The sequence below is a fragment of the Corticium candelabrum genome, chromosome 11, assembly GCF_963422355.1.
Source record: "Corticium candelabrum chromosome 11, ooCorCand1.1, whole genome shotgun sequence".
Lineage (NCBI taxonomy): Eukaryota > Metazoa > Porifera > Homoscleromorpha > Homosclerophorida > Plakinidae > Corticium > Corticium candelabrum.
In genome coordinates, this window is record NC_085095.1 from 5,856,837 (window position 1) to 5,878,752 (window position 21,916).

General features: G+C 42.3%; 2 protein-coding genes across 2 annotated transcripts; one reads left to right on the forward strand and one right to left on the reverse strand.

Annotated features, from left to right (window-relative positions):
* The first annotated feature begins 4,833 nt into the window (after positions 1-4,833).
* On the forward strand, positions 4,834-6,133 carry LOC134187203 (uncharacterized). Its single transcript, XM_062655321.1, has 2 exons — positions 4,834-5,046; positions 5,665-6,133. The coding sequence occupies exons 1-2, from the start codon at positions 4,834-4,836 to the stop codon at positions 5,917-5,919; spliced, it is 468 nt and encodes a 155-aa protein (XP_062511305.1). The 3' UTR covers positions 5,920-6,133.
* Positions 6,134-14,710: 8,577 nt separating this feature from the next.
* Positions 14,711-21,869, reverse strand: LOC134187054 (uncharacterized). Its single transcript, XM_062655170.1, has 29 exons — positions 21,834-21,869; positions 21,648-21,770; positions 21,458-21,583; positions 21,278-21,391; positions 21,098-21,211; positions 20,910-21,023; positions 20,740-20,853; positions 20,555-20,668; positions 19,102-20,489; positions 18,973-19,035; positions 18,806-18,918; positions 18,640-18,747; positions 18,457-18,566; positions 18,305-18,389; positions 18,136-18,238; positions 17,981-18,072; positions 17,836-17,928; positions 17,615-17,764; positions 17,446-17,554; positions 17,286-17,389; positions 17,171-17,228; positions 16,772-17,107; positions 16,382-16,707; positions 16,244-16,316; positions 16,113-16,169; positions 15,922-16,050; positions 15,630-15,860; positions 15,291-15,570; positions 14,711-15,233 (listed from the first exon to the last, which is right to left on the reverse strand). Exons 1-29 carry the CDS (start codon positions 21,853-21,855, stop codon positions 14,971-14,973), a joined length of 5,112 nt encoding a protein of 1,703 aa, XP_062511154.1. The 5' UTR covers positions 21,856-21,869; the 3' UTR covers positions 14,711-14,970.
* Positions 21,870-21,916: the final 47 nt, after the last annotated feature.

Below are 21,916 nucleotides of genomic sequence, written 5' to 3' on the forward strand. Positions count from 1 at the left end.
CGTCGTGCATTCTCTCCACTCTCGATCTCCATGGACGAAGTTGACGAAGATTTTGTTCGGAAGCGAGTCGAAGAGGGTAATAGTCATGCTGTCATCAGTGAAGAATTACAGACGATGTTTCCAGGACTTCGGGGACTTAGCGAACGATCTGTTCGACGTTTCTGTACACACGCGGGGAAGTCCCTAAAGGTTGTTAAGGCTTTCTCATAACAGGCACCCTAGTGGACACAACAAGCTACGACGTGCTAGTTAACATGCAGGGCCGTAGGAGCCGGTGCGGCTGGTGCGGCCATGGCCGCACCACTTTTTGTAGCCTCGCCTAGCCAGACCCTTCTCTGCGCCCATGGCCGCACTTTAACGCGCACTAAATTAAAAGCCACGCCCTTTACCGTGCGTTAGGCCGTACCACTTTTTATTTGCTTCCTACGGGCCTGACATGCGTACGTCTATATACAACAATGTTTACAACAACGTGTAGAGGTGTCTGTACAGGCCTGTAAGGACCTTCTCATAACACAAAGTGTTTACCTGTGAGTTGCAATTGTTGATCTGTTGTGTCCACTAAGGTTAGTGCCTCTAGGGACTTCCCCGCGTGTGGCGGGCTCGGGTCCACAGTGGATACAGCAAGTGTTGAAAATTCGCAGGTAAACACTTGGTGTTATGAGAAAGCCTTTACAGGCCTGTAAATTGGTCTGTAAATTGGACACAACAAATCTTTGTAGACTTGTTCATACGTCGTAGATGTCAATTGTCATGCAACCGTCACGCGCCCCATAGGTTGAAGTGTGAAGACGCTACCGACGTGAGACGATCGAGAGAATTAAGACGGACACTCGATCATGCACGGACTGCATGAAAGCTTAAATATAGCATGGTCTAAACCTATTCTAAATGTGTACTGAATACCACCTTTAATCATATTTAGACATATTTAGACCGATCCTAATATGGTGTATAGAACACATTTAGGACAGCCTATATAGATCGAATACAGGTTTTAGGATTACATTTAGGCACACATTTGGAGTCCTAAATATCAGATACAGATTTTTCCAAATATGAGCTATAGGTAGTCTTAAGACACACTAACCAGGTGATTGACATTAATTGTTATGTGATTTATTTCTCTAGTTCAACAAACTTGGCAATGGACAACAATGTTAACAGCAAATTTGAATGATCTAGCTCTATATGTCCATGTTCTTTGACATGTATTAAAATCAAACGTATTATAATTAGCAGAAGTCTTCTAGAGCCCATTCTGGTACAATGTCATTCCCGGACGTGTTCTGGTAGATGGAGCTCCGTTTACTCTTGGTACCGCGTTCCTCTCTGAGTCTGCCTTCTGGCGTACTTTCTGTCCAAAAACTCAAACTCCTTTGTTGCTCCAATGGCTCTCCATGGAAGAGGTCGGACCAGGAGTTGTGAACGTCCAGCAGTGGAGGCTCCCTCAGAGGGTGGCTCGTTATCACTGCTATTTCAGAGACTTCTGACGACATCAATTCCAGTTTCGTGGCACTAGCGTACGTCTTCTTTTGTTCGTCGCTCAAAATTGTGGACATCTCTAAAACTGAAGATCTTCTCTGCAGTTTCTAACATAATGAACATATTGATATAAATAATAGACAGTTGTTCCCAAAAGATATGCAATGAGATTAATATATATATATATATATATATATATATATATATATATATATATATATATATATTAAATGGACATATGCAAGCTTTCATTACAAAGAAAAGTTAGAAAGACTAAAGAAGACAAACTACAGCGATGACATTCTGTGATCAAGAGTTATAACTGATCATGAGTATATAATATTTAGGTGCCACCATGTTACAATTTTGACGTAAAATGATATTGAAACAAGACCGTATTAGCAGTTAAAATATGTATAGTGATATTATTTAGTAAAAGTCAAAGAAAAAAATCAAAAATTTACTGGTGACCGCCTGCAAGTACGAGAAATCTTAGACTTTGACTTGCATTGTGTAGCCATTGCCTTCTTCTTGCTTTTTGACGATCTGAAGATGCAAGATGGTCCGACCTGTCAAAGTCAATATAAATATACATACAGGAATTATAGGCCATGCACACAGTATACATGCAGTGTACAATCATGACCTAGCTATAGTGATCATGAGCAAATCATGACCTAATTTAACTCTAATGAGCATGCAGCCAGCTACCTAGAGATATATAGCTAGTGCTCACCTCGCTTACGGCGTCAGACACGCAGCGTTCTAGTTCCTCTTTAGTCAGAGAACAACGTCGACCTAGGCCTCTGTCTGTACAGAAACGTCGAACAGATCGTTCGCTAAGTCCCCGAAGTCCTGGAAACATCGTCTGTAATTCTTCACTGATGACAGCATGACTATTACCCTCTTCGACTCGCTTCCGAACAAAATCTTCGTCAACTTCGTCCATGGAGATCGAGAGTGGAGAGAATGCACGACGTGCCGTTATATCGTGAGATGATAGATACCGGCTGGGGCTTCCCCGTCAGATGTTTAGAGGCGTGGTCTAGATGATCCACGCAAATGTCCTCTAGCTAGATAGTTGCTTGAAGTCTTTCCAAATCGACTAGACGTCAACTTTCCAGTGTAGGCTAGACGTTGATCTCGTTGATTCTAGATGCCCTAGACGCGTGCCTCCATGCCAAGGGCGTCCCTCGCTCATTGCCGCAAGGAATGTCTCACGATTGAGCGTGACGGTTGACGAGAACCAGGTGCAAGTGCTTACCGACTTGTTGTGAGAGGTCGGTCGCGTGCCAGTTGAGGCTTTCCCATGCATCTCTTAATTGCATTACATTGCATGCGTGCCAGAGGCGTGGCTGGGCGTGGCTAAGCTAGACGCAACTTTCGTCTTTCAATAGAATTGAATATTGAAGTCACCGGCGACCGCCCGCGCGGTGTCATTATGCCATTTATGGGATATCGCTCGCGCTAGCAGCTGCGGGTAACTTTCTATTTACATTTAGTACGGAGAAAGAAAATTGCATCGGAGGCTCTAATCTAATATTCATAATTTACGAAAATTGGACGGATGGAAAGATTGAATCTATTTGCAAAGTAAACGAATATTGAAATGACAATTGGTCTTCAATCAAGTTCTATTTTCAATGTAATGGAATATTGTAAGAGCAAGCAACGCCAGTCAATTTTTAATTTGACATTCAATTTTCAATTTGTCTCAAAAATTAAAAATGGAATGGACGAATTGGCCACGCAAATTCAAAATTTAATATTTAATTTTTAAATTAAATTGAATATTGAATTTAATATTAAAAATTGAACTAACGTGCTTGCAATTTCAATATTCAATCGCATTGAAAAAGGAAATTGGTTAAAAATTAAGTATGTTTTCAATATTCATTTTAATCCGCAAATAATTATAGTCCGTCGATCAATCAATTTTTAATTTTCAATAGAATTGAATATTGAAATTGCAAGCAACTTGTAGGCAATTTCAATTTCTAATTCAATATTCAATTGTTGCCGGAAATTGAAAATGGAATGGACGAAATGGTCACGCACCATGTTAGCAGCTCTTGGCCGCGGACAACTACAGCTCGTCGGACACGGAACTTAGTAACTACTCGTGTTTCCATCTGCCGCAACCCAAGGTGCCGGTGCCTCCTTGGTGCGTGACCATTTCGTCCATTCCATTTTCAATTCCTAGCAACAATTGAGTATTAAATTAGAAATTGAAAATAGGGTGCGTGACCATTTCGTCCATTCCATTTTCAATTCACGGGAACAATTGAATATTGAATTAGAAATTGAAAATTGCCTACAAGTTGCTTGCAATTCAATATTCAATTCTATTAAAAATTAAAAATTGATTGATGGACGGACTATAATCATTTGCGGATTAAAATGAATATTGAAAACACATTTAATTTTTAACCAATTTCCTTTTTCAATGCAATTGAATATTGAAATTGCAAGCACGTTAGTTCAATTTTTAATATTAAATTCAATATTCAATTTAATTTAAAAATTAAATATTAAATTTTGAATTTGCGTGGCCAATTCGTCCATTCCATTTTTAATTTTTGAGACAAATTGAAAATTGAATGTCAAATTAAAAATTGACTGGCGTTGCTTGCTCTTACAATATTCCATTACATTGAAAATAGAACTTGATTGAAGACCAATTGTCATTTCAATATTCGTTTACTTTGCAAATAGATTCAATCTTTCCATCCGTCCAATTTTCGTAAACTATGAATATTAGATTAGAGCCTCCGATGCAATTTTCTTTCTCCGTACTAAATGTAAATAGAAAGTTACCCGCAGCTGCTAGCGCGAGCGATATCTCATAAATGGCATAATGACACCGCGCGGGCGGTCGCCGGTGACTTCAATATTCAATTCTATTGAAAGACGAAAGTTGCATCTAGCTTAGCCACGCCCAGCCACGCCTCTGGCACGCATGCAATGTAATGCAATTAAGAGATACATGGGAAAGCCTCAACTGGCACGCGACCGACCTCTCACAACAAGTCGGTAAGCACTTGCACCTGGCTCTCGTCAACCGTCACGCTCAGACGTGAGACATTCCTTGCGGCGATGAGCGAGGGAAGCCCGTTGCATGGAGGCACGCGTCTAGGGCATCTATAATCAACGAGATCAACGTCTAGCCTACACTGGAAAGTTGACGTCTCGTCGATTTGGAAAGACTCCAAGCAACTATCTAGCTAGAGGACATCTGCGTGGATCATCTAGACCACGCCTCTAAACATCTGGCGGGGAAGCCCCAGCCGGTATCTATCATCTCACGATATAACGGCAGGTCGTGCATTGTCTCCACTCTCGATCTCCATGGACGGAGTTGACGAAGATTTTGTTCGGAAGCGAGTCGAAGAGGGTAATAGTCATGCTGTCATCAGTGAAGAATTACAGACGATGTTTCCAGGACTTCGGGGACTCAGCGAACGATCTGTTCGACGTTTCTGTACAGACAGAGGCATAAGTCGACGTTGTTCTCTGACTAAAGAGGAACTAGAACGCTGCGTGTCTGACGCCGTAAGCGAGGTGAGCACTAGCTATATATCTCTAGGTAGCTGGCTGCATGCTCACTAGAGTTAGATTGGGTCATGATTTGCTCATGATCACTATAGCTAGGTCATGATTGTACACTGCATGTATACTGTGTGCGTGGCCTATAATTCCTGTATACATGTATATTTATATTGACTTTGACAGGTCGCACCTTCTTGCATCTTCAGATCGTCAAAAAGCAAGAAGAAGGCAACGGCTACGCAATGCAAGTCCAAGATTTCTTGTACTTGTAGGCGGTCGCCAGTAAATTTTTGATTTTTTGCTTTGACTTTTACAAAATAATACTATAGTTACATATTTTAACTGCTAATACGGTCTTGTTTCAATAGCATTCTAAGTCAAAATTGTGACATGGTAGCACCTAAATATTATATACTCATGATCAGTTATAACTCTTGATCACAGAATGTCATGGCTCTAGTTTGTCTTCTTTAGTCTTTTTAACTTTTCTTTGTAATGAAAGCTTGCATATGTCCATTTAATATATATATATATATATATATATATATATATATATATATATATATTAATCTCATTGCATATTTTTTGGGAACAACTGTATTATTTATATCAATATGTTCATCATATTAGAAACTGCAGAGAAGATCTTCAGCTTTAGAGATGTCCACAACTTTGAACGGCGAACAAAAGAAGACGTACGCTAGTGCCACGAAACTGGAATTGATGTCGTCAGAAGTCTCTGAAAATAGCAGTGATAACGAGCCACCCTCTGAGGGAGCCTACACTGCTGGACGTTCACAACTCCTGATCCGACCTCTTCCGTGGAGAGCCATTGAAGCAACGAAGGTGTTTGAGGTTTTGGACAGAAAGTACGCCAGAAGGTAGACTCAGAGAGGAACGGTACCAAGAGTAAACGGAGCTCCATCTACCAGAACACGTCCGGGAATGACATTGTACCAGAGTGGGCTCTAGAAGACTTCTGCTAATTACAATACGTTTGATTTTAATACATGTCAAAGAACATGGATATATAGAGCTAGATCATTCAAATTTGCTGTTAACATTGTTGTCCATTGCCTAAGTTTGTTGAACTAGAGAAATAAATCACATGACAATTAATGTCAATCACCTGGTTTGTGTGTCTTAGGACTACCTAGGGACTTCCCCGTGTGGCTGAAATCGAGAAACGATTCAAACTGGGTAACCGTGTATGCAAGCCCGCCCAATATATCAAGGAGGTCGACGCCAGAAATGGACCTGTCTGCAGTTTGATTCGACAAACTCTCCCCCAGTATCCCAATATCATGGCCATTGGTATGTTTGAGAAGCACGCCTTCTATATCAAAGATATCAAGAAGATCTCCAACCTCTACCTCTGTGGTCATTGTTCCCAATCCTTCACCCAAGCATGCACCCTTCAACGACATGCCGATCGGTGCACCCAACGCGTCACCCAAGTCAAGTGTCAGGGTGACACAGTAGAAGCACCCCAGTCGGCTTACGAGAAGGCCTTCTACTCAAGCTGCAACGCAAGCAACGTCGCCATCCGCTGGCTGGAATACAAAAGCCAGCAGCTTGATGTTCACATCCACCACGCCAAATGCGGACACGGTGGTGAGCGTTGGATCAAGAGCGCTCCTGTCGATGGTATCGCCGGTCAAACTGTACTTCAGTTTCACAGCTGTCACTGGCACGGGTGTCCAAGCATGAACCCAATGCAAACGGTCTGTACGAAGCAACCCTCGAGCGACATCAAACTATCCGAGACGCCAAATTCAATCTCATGGTTATGTGGGAATGCGACTCATCTAGGCAAACCCCCCCCCCCCCAAAGCCCCAAAACAAAGCCTATCCTATCCACACACTACTGTGTACGACTTCGAAGCCTATATCGACAAGAGAAAGGCCCGCTCCTCCACAACTTCCCTCACCTTCGAGACCGAGCACACCCCCATTTCTGTCTCCATTGGTGACACACTAAACCACTCCACACACCTATATATGCAACGCCGATCCCAAGCAACTCGTTGCAGACTTTGTCAACAAGCTGCGCAGACGAGGAGACCTGATACAAGAAGTCGTTCGTCAACAATATCTTCCGGATGATCTCGAGTTTCTCCCAACCAAGCACAAGAACCGGATCCAAGAGTGGTGCAACCAAGTGCCCGTGCTGGGATTCAATTCGGGCAAGTACGACTTGAACTTCATCAAAGAGCACTTTGTGAACAAGATCACCGACACTGCTAAGAAGATCTAGGTAGCCAAGAAGGCCAACAAGACCATGTTCCTACTAACACCCCACTTCCAATTCCTGGATGTCATGAACTATCTTGGACCAGGCACCAACTACGACAAATGGGTTAAAGCCTATGGATGTAAATTGCAGAAGAGCTGGTTCCCCTACAACTGGTTCGAATATCTCGCCAAACTACAACACTCAGGTCTACCTGACTACCCCGCTTGGTACTCCAAGCCAAAAGGTCAGTACTCACTCTCCCTCAAAGAGTGGCAATCATGCAAACGCACATTCCGAGAGCAAGGCATGACCACCTTTGCCGATTGGCTGCGGTACTACAACGACCTCGACGTCGAACCATTCCTAGAATTATTAAGCACTCACCAAGATGAGGAACTTCTATCATGAGTATGGAGTCGACATTTTAAAAGACGTAGCCTCACTCCCTGGTGTATTGCTCCAGTTCCTACTTCAAGGCACCCACCGACATCACGAAGAACACAACATTGTGGCTCCCAAAAAGGAGGCCTACGACATGCTGAAAGGTGCAGTCGTAGGCGGGCCAAATCCGGTCTTCACAAGGTATCACGAAGCTGGAGTCACACGCATTCGATCACACCAATACGACAATGCACACCTCTGCCAAAAGGTCGTGGGCTACGACGCCAACGGTCTATCCCTTTCGTCAATGGCCAAGCACATGCCCTGCAGATAAGGAGTTGTTTGGCACTACAACAATCCCCAAGCCAATGCACAAACCCTCGTCCAACCCATTGTTCAAACCAATGGTCAAACCACAACCAAGTGGTTCGGGTATGCAGAGGTCGACATCCGTGTCCCTCCCAACCTCCACGATAAGTTCAAAGAGATGTGCCCACTATTCAACAATCCAGAGGTGGATGAAGATGTGGGCATCGCAGTCTATCAATTGGCCAAAGTACTAATGCGTGAGTTCTACTACGACTTCCTCGACAAGTACATGGACTGTCGTGACTTTGAGTTGATTCTGATGGACACCGACAGCATGTACATGGCCCTATCCACTAAGACCATGGACGAAACGGTACGTCCAGAGATGATGGAGGACTTCCAGACCCATCGTCACGAATGGTTGTCCTGGAACACATGTTGCAAACGCACACCCGGTCTCTTCAAACTCGAGTTCGAAGGGTCGCAAGCCATCGCCCTATGCAGCAAATGCTACTACGTAAACGATGGAGCCGGGCAGAAAGTAAAGCCTCTGCCAAAGAAATGAGCAAGAAGCACAACGACATCACCTGGGTGGTGCTATGTCTTGACTCTCCAAGGTCGAACCGACCGTGCTCAAAACAGAGGCTTCTGAATGGTGGACGGCTGCATAAAGACTTACCTGCAAGACAAACTTGGTCTCAGAGCCTACTATGACAATCGCCGAGTACTGCACGATGGCATTCACACAGAACCCATATACTAACCAATGTCAAGCCAAAGATATTTGATATTCCCGACGAGCCACCCTATACACACCCATTTCATAAGATGGTGTTGAAGTTGAGGGAAAGCAGTATGCAATACCTCCTCGATATCAGAAACATCCACGATGACCATCCGTCTGTGAGATAGCGACATATGGATAAACATATCATCAACCGTGCAGAGCTGTAGTTTGACGAAGAGTCGAAACGATATCACTTTTAACTCTAGCAATTCTTTGGCGAGTTTATCGTGTATCTTTGAATACACCAACTCTAAAAACCTCTCTACTAAATCATTACTACCATCAGGAAAATCCATCTGCCACGATCGAAGATAGCCCTCCATCACCCACGCGGTGGGGCTCCAAACCAACGGATTCACATCCTCATATATGGAAACTGATGCCTCAGCCATGACTGGTATATACGGTATACGATGTATACTGATATATTGAGGTCTCACGCACGACCCCAGCAACAGTGTGATAGGACGACGGGACAGCTTGCCTCATATCCGAGCAAGGCCTTGGAAAGTTGATCTTAAATCATTTATAATATTTTCTACTTAGTTTATCTGGAATGGGAGGACCATAACAGTGACGATGTCATCCAATCGGTTGAGTTCAAAGAGCAGAATATCCTCGCCGAATTCTTTACCTCGAAGACAGCCCCTCGATGTGTTCAACTCTTTCTGATAGCTGGTGTAGGCAAATCAACCAGCCTCTACTTTGTTAAGATAATTCTTCTTCAGTTCAGTGCGTGTAGAGTCGCACCCAATCCCCCCACAACGAGTGCAATGGGATTCACGCAGACACCCACCACAGCACTCACAACCCCCAACACCGCCGAGGTCATCTGGAGCACCAAGTCTTTGCGTTTGAAGGATCTAAACAATTTCCTATAACACCAACATCGATAGTCATAGGTGAGGTACAACTGGGTGAGCATACGGATGTCACTATCCGACAGATCATCGTCGATGTGATTGAAATTGATTGGTGGAATCATCTCTGTATATGAGATTAGATAATCCACCCCATCGGTCTCAGCGTAACTGGTATCATCGACCCCTTGACTGGTTTATCTTAACCTCCCATGCAACACCGCCAATTCTGCTAGAATTACGGTGATCGAATTTTTTGTTGGTGCTTACATCGATACCAAGCTTTCTAGCGGTGGTATTCAACACCCCAAAGATTCTCGAATTTTAGCGAGCGCCCTTTGGTTTTCCGTTATAGTCAGAGTATTCTGATTCACTTTCAGAAATTTATTAATATTCAGATGGTTACCTTCCACAGTAGCCAATCTCGTAACCGGGTCCGATTCCTCCAACAATTTATCAATATTCTGATGGTCACCCGTTATCAACTGTCTATTTTCTCTCGCAAATTCCACCCCCCCCCAAATCAGACGCAGCTTTTAACGACTCGACGTCCCGATTGATTCGCAGCAAGTCGTCGAGCTCCCTGTTCGTACCAAACTTGTTTACCGACATTATACAGTCACTACATATAGAGATTATATAAAAGGGATCTCATCAATTTCGATGACGGACATCGAGGCGATAATTGGCATTTCATACTCCCCGATTGCCATTATATCATGGTTGGACCGGCAAGATGTGGAACATTTCTGTGTAACATGTTGATGAGGTGGATGAAGCCCGAAGAGTCAATCATCTACACCATCAATCCCGACCAACAACAATATCGCTTGTTACAAGACCTTTACAATTTCTTGGAGACCGAGGAAGTGGATTCGTCATTCCAAATACTCGAACCGGAAGAGGTGATACCCATCAAGGAACTAGACGGTGATACGAGCAAGTTGGTCGTCTTTGATGATATCAAAGTAGACAGCAGGCATATGGAACCCATCAAGGAGTACTTTTCACTGTACAGAAATCGCAACTGCAATTGTATCTACCTCACTCAGAGCTACTACAATATTCCTAAATGCATCTGTCGAAATACCAAAGCCTTCTGTCTCTTCCATGGTCTGGACAACAGAGATATTCGACAGACAGCAGACGATCACAGCAACACCATAAGCAATGAAGAGTTTGCCGATATCTATAGGAAGGCATCATGCGAACTCTACTCATTCATGCTTCTCGACAAGACGAGCAATCATATACCCGAGATGTATCGTTGTGGATTTGATAAATTCTATCTACCAGAACGTAGTTGCTATATTACGGTAACTACAGTAACATTATTATGTAACCCTACAATATACTATGGCATTTGCGCAAGTGAAGAGCGTGCAAGATCCTAAAGCGTTGATCGATAAATTTCTTAAGAATAGAGATTCTCAAAAAGAGCATCATCGATGAGAAAATCGGCAAGCAACGCTTCCAGGAAGATGTGGCTCCACCCATCAAAGCAGAGTTGGACAAACAGCAAGACAAATTGATAAAGAGATTACAAGAGGGGCAAGATGCTTTGACACTCACACAGACCGACCATGTCAAAGCTATTAAAGCCATTTTGGGTGCTCCAGAGTTACCAGCGTTACCAGAAGCGTTACCAGCCATAGCAGAGGCAGCCGCGTTACCTAGAGCCACTCCTATATCTCCGGAGGCACCCATTGTAACTTATCCTTTCGATGAAAAGCTAATCAATGATTTGGGCCTTTCACACCCTTCTAAGGTGGTTGGTGTTGCGGCCACAGAGAGAACGCTATTTCAGGCCAACCAGACATCAAATAGTCTAGGAGGACAATTGAGAGGCAAAGAGGGAGTCGCCCATATGGAAATCAGACGCAGAATAGGTGCTGTACAAGATTATAAACAGAGGCCTGAGAAAGCCCCGGCCACTCTTCAGCAACCCCACTCCCAGAAACCCCACTCCCAGCAACCCCACTCCCAGCAACCCCACTCCCAGCAACCCCACTCCCAGCAACCCCACTCCCAGCAACCCCACTCCCAGCAACCCCACTCCCAGCAACCCCACTCCCAGCAACCCCACTCCCAGCAACCCCACTCCCAACAACCCCACTCCCAGCAACCTCACTCTCAGCAACACCACTCCCACCAATCCCAAAACCAAACCTCAACCCAAAAGGGGTATAAAAGACACATCTCAAAACACCCCTACAAACTCACATCCGAATCCACCTTTGGTAACCTGTACATCGATCCCATGCAACTGGCAAACATGAGACTCGAAGCTTACAAGGGCGATAAGGTCATATCGAGAAAAATAGACGCAGACCTGTTGGAGTTGACTACACGATTAAAAAAGAAACAAGGCGTACGTACAGCGATGGAGCCCTCAAGTCCTGGAACAAACTGGTCAAACTGTCTGGTCTTCCTGTCTACAAACGATCCAAGAAGTACCAGCCGCAAGCCTCCGAGATCAAGTATTACAAGTCCTCAGACGAACTCTGTCGTCGCTTGGACGTCCTCATCGTTAGCAAAGACGGTAACGAGACTGTAGCTCTGGACAATGAGATCGTCGAGATCCTAGATAGGTTATTGGTGGATGGTATTATCTCCAAAAATGAACACAAAAATATTCACGATGATTATGTAGAGTAATAGCATACACATGGGTCAAGCACGATTGAGCCGGGGTATGACTACCCGTCAGCTCTATCATCAGCTCCAAATACACATGAAAGCGATGCGTATGGAATTCAAACTTGTCATTCTACAACTCATCATGGCTATTCCAGAAAAAATTTATGATAGACTGTTGACCGATATCATCTTGGATTATGCAACTCGATTGTACAAGAAGCGACAGCATGACATTGTCATCAGACACAGAAACAATGAACTGAAGAGGATTAGTTCATCTAAAAAGGGCTTATAATACAACGGACTTCAATATCCACTCATCTACACCACAGGTGAAAACGACTACTACTGGCAAATCTACAAGCAAGATTCAGATGGCAAAAAGGTGACAACAATGGAGTTTTATGCCTACCATCTAATATTACGACAAGGGTCTTCAGACCACCTTTTTCGCGAGTTACCAGCTTGCTTACATTGTCAGCCATCAGAAAGAGCTTAGGACGACTATGCTGACCTTCGAGATTCCATCGATAACGATGCTGCCCATGGCCATGAGCTTGGAAAGATGATTCTTCCCTCGACTTTCACAGGTGGACCAAGGTACATGTAAGAATAGACGCAAGATGCTCTGACCTATGTCAAACACTATGGCCGTCCTGACCTTTTCATTACTTTCACGTGTAATCCAAAGTGGCCTGAAATCACTGCTGAGCTACTGCCAGGACAAGCTTCCTCTATTGCCAAAGTCTTCAACCTGAAGGTTGTCAAGCTAATGGATTTTTCACCAAGTACAACATCTTTAGTCTCACCCGATGTGACATGTACTCAATTGAGTGGCAAAAGCACGGCCTGGTCCACGACCACATTCTTCTCTGGCTGCAGCAAAAATCCGTCCTGCCCAGATTGACTCTTATCAGAGCAGAACTGCCAAGTCAACAAGAAGACCCCGAGTTACACAAAATCATCAAGAGCCACGTAGTTCATGGACCTTGCGGTCGCTTCGATCTATTGCGTCATTTCACCACGCTCACCCTCTATACTAACATGAGAGTCCATTTGCATGGAGATCACTGGGCGGAAATGGCAAGATGGTCAGTTCACCATGGAAGAGATTGGCTGCAGTGGTCTAAACAGAAGAAGACCTGATAAACAAGTCTTTCTCAACCTACAACAGCACTTCAAGGACCGGCAACTAATGGCTCTGTGAAAAAGCGATACTTGCCTGAAAGACTGATGCTGTGGGACAGATCAACTCGACCCTCCTCCAGCAGATTCCTGGACCCGTTCAAGTCTACAAGTCAATCAATGCTGTCGTTGATACCTCTGAGGCAGTCCAGTATCCCGTCAAATTCCTCAACTCACTGGAACTACCTGGTGTACCTCAGCAAAGGCTTGAACTAAAGGTTGATGCGCCCGTCATTCTTTTACGAAAACTTGACACTCCAATGCTTTGCAATGAACACACGATTGGTGGTTATATAGGCAGCTCCTACCCCATGAAATCGAAGCAACCATCATCACAGAATACTAGATGATTGCCATCCGAAGGCCTGATTGGTCTTCATACCAAAGTACCAATCAGGCCTTCAGATCTCCCTTTCCAGTTCAAGCGGCTTCAGTTTCCTGTGCGTCTCAGCTTTTCAATGACGATCAACAAGGCTCAAGGGCAGTCCCTTAAGATTGCTGGCCCCACCTCTACCACGCCCTGCTTCTCACATGACCAGCTATACGTGGGATGCACAAGGGTTGGCTCCTCAAGCAATCTATTCGTACTTGCACCAGAGGGAAAGACACAAAACATTGTTTATCCTGAAGCTTTGAATCTTGACAAGTGAATGATTAAAATAGTAGAGAAGCCATATTAAGGCCATATCTTTGAATATAAAGTCTCCAAGAGATCAACCATTACATTACGTACCTGTTCGACCTACCACGTGAAGGAAAAACAATTAAAACATTGTGTATGCAAAAGTACTCCAGTGAAATGATAGTATTCCACCAAATCTTTGAAAACCGGCTTTTTTAAAAGCCACCAAACACGCTCATGCAGAGACAGTCAGATACCTACTGACGTACTGTATGTTGCCATTATTTTGTGCTACTCTCTTCATACTGCTAGGACTTACTACAGTAAAAATGTGCAGCATGTATAGGGGAAAAATACTCTAAGATATAGTTGTAAATTTCCCCTCTTATAATATAGTCCGTGCAACAAACGGTTTCAGAATTTAGTTACTAATACTATCCAATGATATACTATACATACTGATATACACGCATGCAATGATGGGACTTCACAAGAAACTGACCAACGTATAACAGCTAGAAGATGAGTGCATGATACGTGTACGCACTGTACAAGATCTTGTAAGGTGAACTTGACACTAAACGTCTACCAAAATTGCATGCTGACCAACAAAAATCAATGATTCATCATATAGCGAAAGCAGACGAGAACAAAAATGGCACACAAAAAACTGTACGTTAAACATAGCTAGAAAATTACAACAGCTGGAATTTACTGTAAAGCAAACGTGCAGTTGTTCTTTCTTACCTAAAAACAGTACAAATACTTCATGCAATAGTATAAAGCAAAGTTTCAAGCGTACTATAGTTCTAGGCCGCAAGTGTGAATGCTACCATCACTCGCGTACTTCGAATTCCTTATGCAATTGTGCAATACACAGAAAACCCTTGTTCACATAAAACAGACTCCGACCTTACTAACGGCATCCAATAGCAATAACGACAGGAACAATTATGATAAAGCACGTTAAGACAACAAGCAGATACCAATCATTTGACTGAGACTGTTTTACTTCCTTAGTGGATGACACGAGCACTGTGTCGTGGTTCCTGACTGTGTTGGTATCAGAGTGATGCAATGGTGCATTTTGGTGCACTCCATAGGAACCAGTGACGCTACATGACCAGCCACCAGCAAGGCATACACCATGTTCACACAAGCTGTCTACATCACAGTTTTCTAATATAATAGAAATAAAAATTATAACACCCAATAAACCATTGCTATTCTTCCTACCTTTCTGACCATTGAATACAACAAAAATGTCAGCAATGGCCAATGGTTCATCATTACTTGCAAGAAAGAAAATGGTCAGTGTCTGAGGATCTCGCCAAAACGCCATGTGTGGTGTATCCAAAAGAAAAGGTGGATTCAAAATGAGAACTCGACGGAGATCGGCAGGTCTCAATACGCAAGGCATGTTGGTATGGTGAGAGAATGAAATAGACAATGATGATCCAGATTGTAAGCTGCCTGAGGGACTGTTAACGGCCTTAACATACAGCACACTTGGAGCCTGACAACACAAAAATTGCCACATGAGTAATCATGACCTTACTGTAAATCATAACTTGCCTGTCGGTTAGCAGCATTTCTTCTCTTGGGTACGTCACGTTTCTTAATTGACTGTACTAGTGTACCATACGCTAAGGCAGCATAATCTTCATCTGCAAGAGACACCTCACAGCCATCAGATACAGCAAGAGACAAAAGTGGTGCATTGTCGTTAATGGGTGATATCAATACACGGATACTGACAGTGGTGTTGAGAGAAGAAGACCCACTGTCACTGATTGTCACATCAATCTGTCATGTAACACTCTCATCTATACAGTATTTTTCAATGTAGCAAAGACACCATACTTACATATCGATCAAACTCTACGTTCTGTTCTGTCTGATTCACACAATATAAAGTTGGCTCATCCTTAAGATTGATGTAGAAAACGTCAGAACTCAACACTTCTTGAAACGTCTTTCGGATAGCGACTACATCCTACAAACACAAGTACAATTCATTTATGCAATACAATTTAACCTGACAGATGAATTTCTTACCATCACCTGTTGATCAACAGACATACTGATGCTTTTGCCATCATCAGAAAATTGACACTTTCATCAACAAAACAGTATTAAATCAATGCATTGGCAATGGTTGCAAAGTAATCTACTATTTCATATATTACCAAAAACCCTGTATCTGGACACTGCAATAAATACACATATTCCATTGCATCAAGCTCTCCACAACCCGTGGCTCTACAGAGTAGACTTTCAATTATGTACCACGGTACTAATATTCTAAACATGCAGCACTGTAAAACCTGAGTTGAATAATCATCTTTTGAATAAACTGTTGCTGTGTGTTTTCCTCCTCATCTCTAATGGCAACACGATGTGGCAAACTCACGACGTGAATACCAGCTCCATTATCTCCTTCCTCTATCTCACTGAACTCTATCACATCTTCTTCGCCAAAGCCAACACCAAGACTCAACTCTGGAGGATCATTGCGTCTTGTCACCGTAACAGTAACAAAAGCAGGCAATCCTGCTACACCCTGTTCATCTTTCAACACAATCACAACAATTCTTGAACCTTCTTGTGGCTCATCAACTTTGGTGTCTTCATACTGCAGCGTCAAAATGATCTACAAAAGTACACTGTATATGAAAACTAACCCGACGACAAAATGTTGACACAATATATTCTACTTGTCTGTAAACTTCAAAGCTGGCAATCCCAACAAGAGTTATGTTAAATGACGAATGAAATGATGACACATTGATGCTAATATTGTGAATGTCAGCTAACAGCTTATCGATTATCAATCTCTCCTCCATTTTGTCAATAATGCCATGCAGTTGTATGGTAGCCCCTCCAGCATAAGTGCTATCAACATCAAAAATTGTTGTTGCGTTTGGAATCAAATTGACAGGTTTGTCCTCCTCAGTAAAACCAACAGCATAATTTCGATCTGAATCCAACGGAAACTCGGCATCAGGACTGAAGTGTATGATAGGACCATCATTCACTGGTGTGATAGCCACCTACATATGACAACATTATGAACACAGAATGTGATGATGTTACAAGAATAAAGACTTGCATACATTGATTCCCACTACATCACTATTGTTGGTTCCATCAGACACGATCAATGTAATAACTCTGCGAAAACCTTTTTGAACTCAACTGAGACTTGACACCCACTATAACATGTCTTACTTCACCATGTGTTTCAACACACTGGATCTTGGTAACGTGAAAGAGTAAGTGAGAGATGACACTACTTCCTCATACATCTCAATACGAGCAATACCATTCAGTTCCTTCAAACAGTAAAATTTGGAGTACATTCTTTGTGTCAAATACCATCTGCACTTACCAAATAACGATGACCAGCTTCAGTAAACTCATTGACAGCAATAGTAGTCTCATTTGTATTAACCGATATCACATCACCTGCCTGGCTGTTCAAAAGTGTAATGATGGCTCTATATATCGGTTCAAAAAAGGTTTGCAAGTGTCTATATGTCAATAAGAAATAATCTAACCCAGAAAGAAGGCTGTTGTCACTGTCAGTGATACGTACAGAGTCGTGGGGCAAAGATGCTGGGTCACCCCCTTCAATAAATGAAATATTTGCAGACAACTGCTGACTGATTAATACAACAGGAGGATTGTTCACATTAATCAAGTGAATTCTATTGGTACAAACAATATATGAAGCATGTTGTTTGATTAATCAGCTAACAATTCCATCATATATACATACATCACGACTGCTGTGCCTGGTGAGTTTGCTCCATCAGAAACACCAAACGTCACAACAATGTGGTCAAACGGCAATCCTCCAATATCCTCAAACCTGCACAAACAACCACAATTATCAATTAGCTCAAAATAGCTCAAAAGCGTACGTATTGATATAGATGACAGAGTTCAACATAGCCTGATATTCTATTTCAGAAGCATCACCCACAAAATGCAGCTCTCCTTTCACTTCATCATACTATGACACACCGTGATAAGTATTAAGTATATAACTACTTACAATTAGTCATCATGCACACACCGTTACGTTAATCCATGGAAAGATTACAGTTGCATTCAATCTTTGATACACGATAGTCTCGGTCTCTCCCAAAATCTTTACAAATGCTGACTTTACTGGAAAGCTGTGAACAGGAGATGCAAGTAAACATAGCAAAACTGCACTGCACCAGAAGTGTACACATGTGTACATATCATTGTCCACATCAGTCAATGTTAAAGTTCCACCAGTCACAACTATTTCTTCCACACCTTCTAGTAATTCTGTTAAATTTGCTATAAAGCAAACAAAAACAAAATTAATAATGGACAAACAACAATTAACCCCTTATGCAAAGCAAACTTGCAATATTGACAACCGGAGAGTGTTCATTGTTGCCAATGTATCTGAGAGTTACAGTTACAGTAGGGGCTGCTTCGCCAAAAATATCCACAATTGTTACATTCACATATCTTCACATCACACACACAAGCACTTATCTACTCCACCATAAATATGACTGTTTCTAAATAATGAGTGATGTACCTGTACTCTCCATATACTGATTCAGATGCTGCATGACTATACATCAAAGATAGCAATACGTGCGTTAGATTAGCGGGCTTCGACAGTCGTATAATCGTTTTCTGCCTCCTAATGAGACAATCCAAAAATATCACAGTACAAAATTACCACGACAACGTCTGCTCACATTCCCAACTTAATGTTAACAGTGCTGCCCTCTCTAATAGCGTTATCCAACTCCACATAATCGGAAAAAGATATTCTTTCTTGAGTTGCTGCCTGACTGCGAGAGTAGTCCACCTGTAATTAGTTAAAAGTATAACATATCATGATCTACAGACAAATAATACGAACGTTCTCATAGAAGATGCTGGCAGATAAAGGAACAGACAAAACAAGTTCAATTCTTTCCCAGTCCTGTATACATGTAAAATAAAGCAACTCTATATACACCACTGTCTCTCTACCAATACAGTCACATACCGTGTCACCGAAGTCATCGATATCCAACTGCCTAGCATCATTTACTATAAACAACGTTACACCTCCAGTGTTAAAATGAATTTCAGGAGGATTCAATGTCATGTTATCTGCAGCATTAAAGTCAACAGAAGTATGTTGACAAACACTCCATTTTCCAATCACAGAAGTACATTTCCACAAGTGATCGACAAAGCAAGTGTTGTTACAACCATCAATGTCGATACTGAAGCCATTGTCACACTCCTCTGACTCTTCGACTATTCCATTACCACAATTGAAACATATACTCATTTCATAGAAAGGAGTATGGCATGTAAAGCCTTGAACTTTCAAGCAGTTTGAACAACCAGGACTGTTTTCATTGTCGCAATCTTCTCCAGTCACACGAACACCATCACCACAATTCTTCTTGTAACAAATATTGGGTGCCACATTTGTGTTGCAGTCAAAACCTGACTCACTCATACACTCACTAGAACAGCCATCACCAGACATACTGTTTCCATCATCACAATTTTCATCAACCACATTTAACACACCATTACCGCACATAGAGCATGCTAGTGTTGCATTGATAGCTTCAGCTGAACTGTCACATAAAGCAGTCAAACTTGCAGCATTTTCTCCACTGCTCTTAAATGCTAATTGAACGGTTGTAGGATATACAATGGATGGTGAGTCCGTCACATTGTCTACATTGCGTCTAATTCGCTTTACTGTTGCATTCTCATCAATGTCACGACGTTTTCGACTGTTTGAAGATAACAATAAAGAACACACATCAGTAGTAACACTGGTAATGTCACTAGGAGCCCCTTTAAGTGCAGTGATGGTTTCTTGAAGCTGAGCACGCGTGCGTAGTGTAACATCTGTTTCATTGACATCTTCTGACAACTCAACTTCTACACAGATATAGAACCCTCTATCTTTCAAACTACTAGCCAGTGCATCAACAGTGTCTCCAGCACAAGACTCAATGAGTTGCAGCATCTGCTCAATGCTTTTGTCACGCAGAAGGTCATACATGTCAAAGACTTCTGAAACTTTGTTAGCATCAGCAGAGTTAACAACAGTGCTGCACAGAGACACATTGAAACATGATTCTTGAGCACGAAAAACAAATTGCTGAAACGTAGTGCATTCTGATGGTGATGGTAAGCTGGTATAATTTAGTTTCAAATATTGCTGAATTTGTTTAATCAAGCAAGAACTTGCAGCAGAAGTCCAAGTTTGGGTAGTCGTAGTGCTACTCTGTAGCTTACAAAATGGCAGGAGAAGTTTTGTGAAGTATGATCGAGCGCAAGGAAAGGCAGTCTCGGCACACTCAACAAAATTACTACAGTCTGATGGCAGGTAACTACTGGTACAAGGAATAGTTACATTCGGTTCTACAAATCACAATAATCAATTTCAACGTCAATAATTAATTAATGTTTGTTTTTATCTGTATTACCTCTCTCACATAAAGTTCCACTGAATTCACCAGCACAAGTGCAAACAAACCCATTGACAAGATCTGAACAAACACCGCCATTCAGACATGGATTGATCAAACACTCATTGATATCTATGACAACAAACCAATAATTTAACACAGTGCAACACTTACTGAACATTTCATGCAATTTTTCTTCTTACCTATCTCGCAGTTTGCTCCACTGTAACCTCCACTACAGTTGCATGTATACCCAGCCAGCACATCCATACAAGTACCACCGTGTTGGCATGGACTCGACTCACATCTGTTAATCTCTGTAATACGTCAGTATACAAATGTAAGCAAAACATTAAACAGAACAGTCACTTACTTGTTTCACATAAATCTCCAGTAAATCCTAATACGCATTGACAACTATAACTCAGATGAAGGTCACGACACTCTGCCCCATTGTGGCATGGCATCGAGTTACATTCATTTGTTGCTGTGTCACCAAAATGCGTAATGTAACAAATACTGCCTATACCGATGTTCATATCCAACGGTGACTACACTTACCTCTTTCACAAGACAGTCCTTCATAACCAGGGATACAGTCACATTCATACCTGTCAAATCTGTCCATACAAATACCATTATTCTGGCAAGGATCTGAGTCACACTCGTTCACCTCTACAGACACAACAGTCAGTATGCACCGTTGTATGTATATCATGCAATGTACAGCGAGTTGCTAACCTTTATCACAAACAGTCCCCGTGTAGCCTGATGAACACAAACATGTAAACATACTTAAACCATCACGACACTCTCCATCATTTAGACATGGGTTGGATGCACAGTCATCAGCCACTGCAAAATCAACACAACAGTTCAACAAATTAATAAAACACCATTTAATTGAACTGTACAACATACATCTGCAGGCACCACTGATAACCTCTGTGCCCAAAGGACAGGAGCAGTTAAAAGTGCCAGGTAAGTTAGCACAATTTTGTCCGATAATGTTACATGTAGTGGGATCCTCTACACACTCGTTAATGTCTGCACAAACAAATTTGTGATTAGTTGATCTGAATTCCTTACTCTTGCGGTGAGCACTGTCGACCTCTACATGTGTGACCATCAGAATGCAATCTATATCCATCACGACATTCACAGCTAAATGACCCATTTGTGTTCACACACAGCTGTTCACAATTGTCTTTCTTTTCATCGCACTCTTTGATATCTAGTTAATTCAAATACTTATTAATTTGATAACATCAAACGTCCAGCCAACTGTACAGTGTACCAGAGCAGTTGAAAGCATTCATGTCAAGCTGGTAACCTTTATTGCAATTGCATGTCTCAACGTTGTTACTAGCATTTCGTGAG

Coding starts and splice junctions, on each gene's coding strand:
- LOC134187203 (XM_062655321.1), top strand. CDS start 4,834: ATGGACGGAGTTGACGAAGATTTTGTTCGGAAGCGAGTCGAAGAGGGT. Junction 5,047..5,664: donor TGTCTGACGCCGTAAGCGAG/GTGAGCACTAGC, acceptor TCATCATATTAG/AAACTGCAGAGAAGATCTTC.
- LOC134187054 (XM_062655170.1), bottom strand. CDS start 21,855: ATGAATGCTTTCAACTGCTCTG. Junction 21,024..21,097: donor AGGACTGTCTTGTGAAAGAG/GTAAGTGTAGTC, acceptor TTGGTGACACAG/CAACAAATGAATGTAACTCG. Junction 15,571..15,629: donor GAAATGCTGCTAACCGACAG/GCAAGTTATGAT, acceptor TTGTGTTGTCAG/GCTCCAAGTGTGCTGTATGT.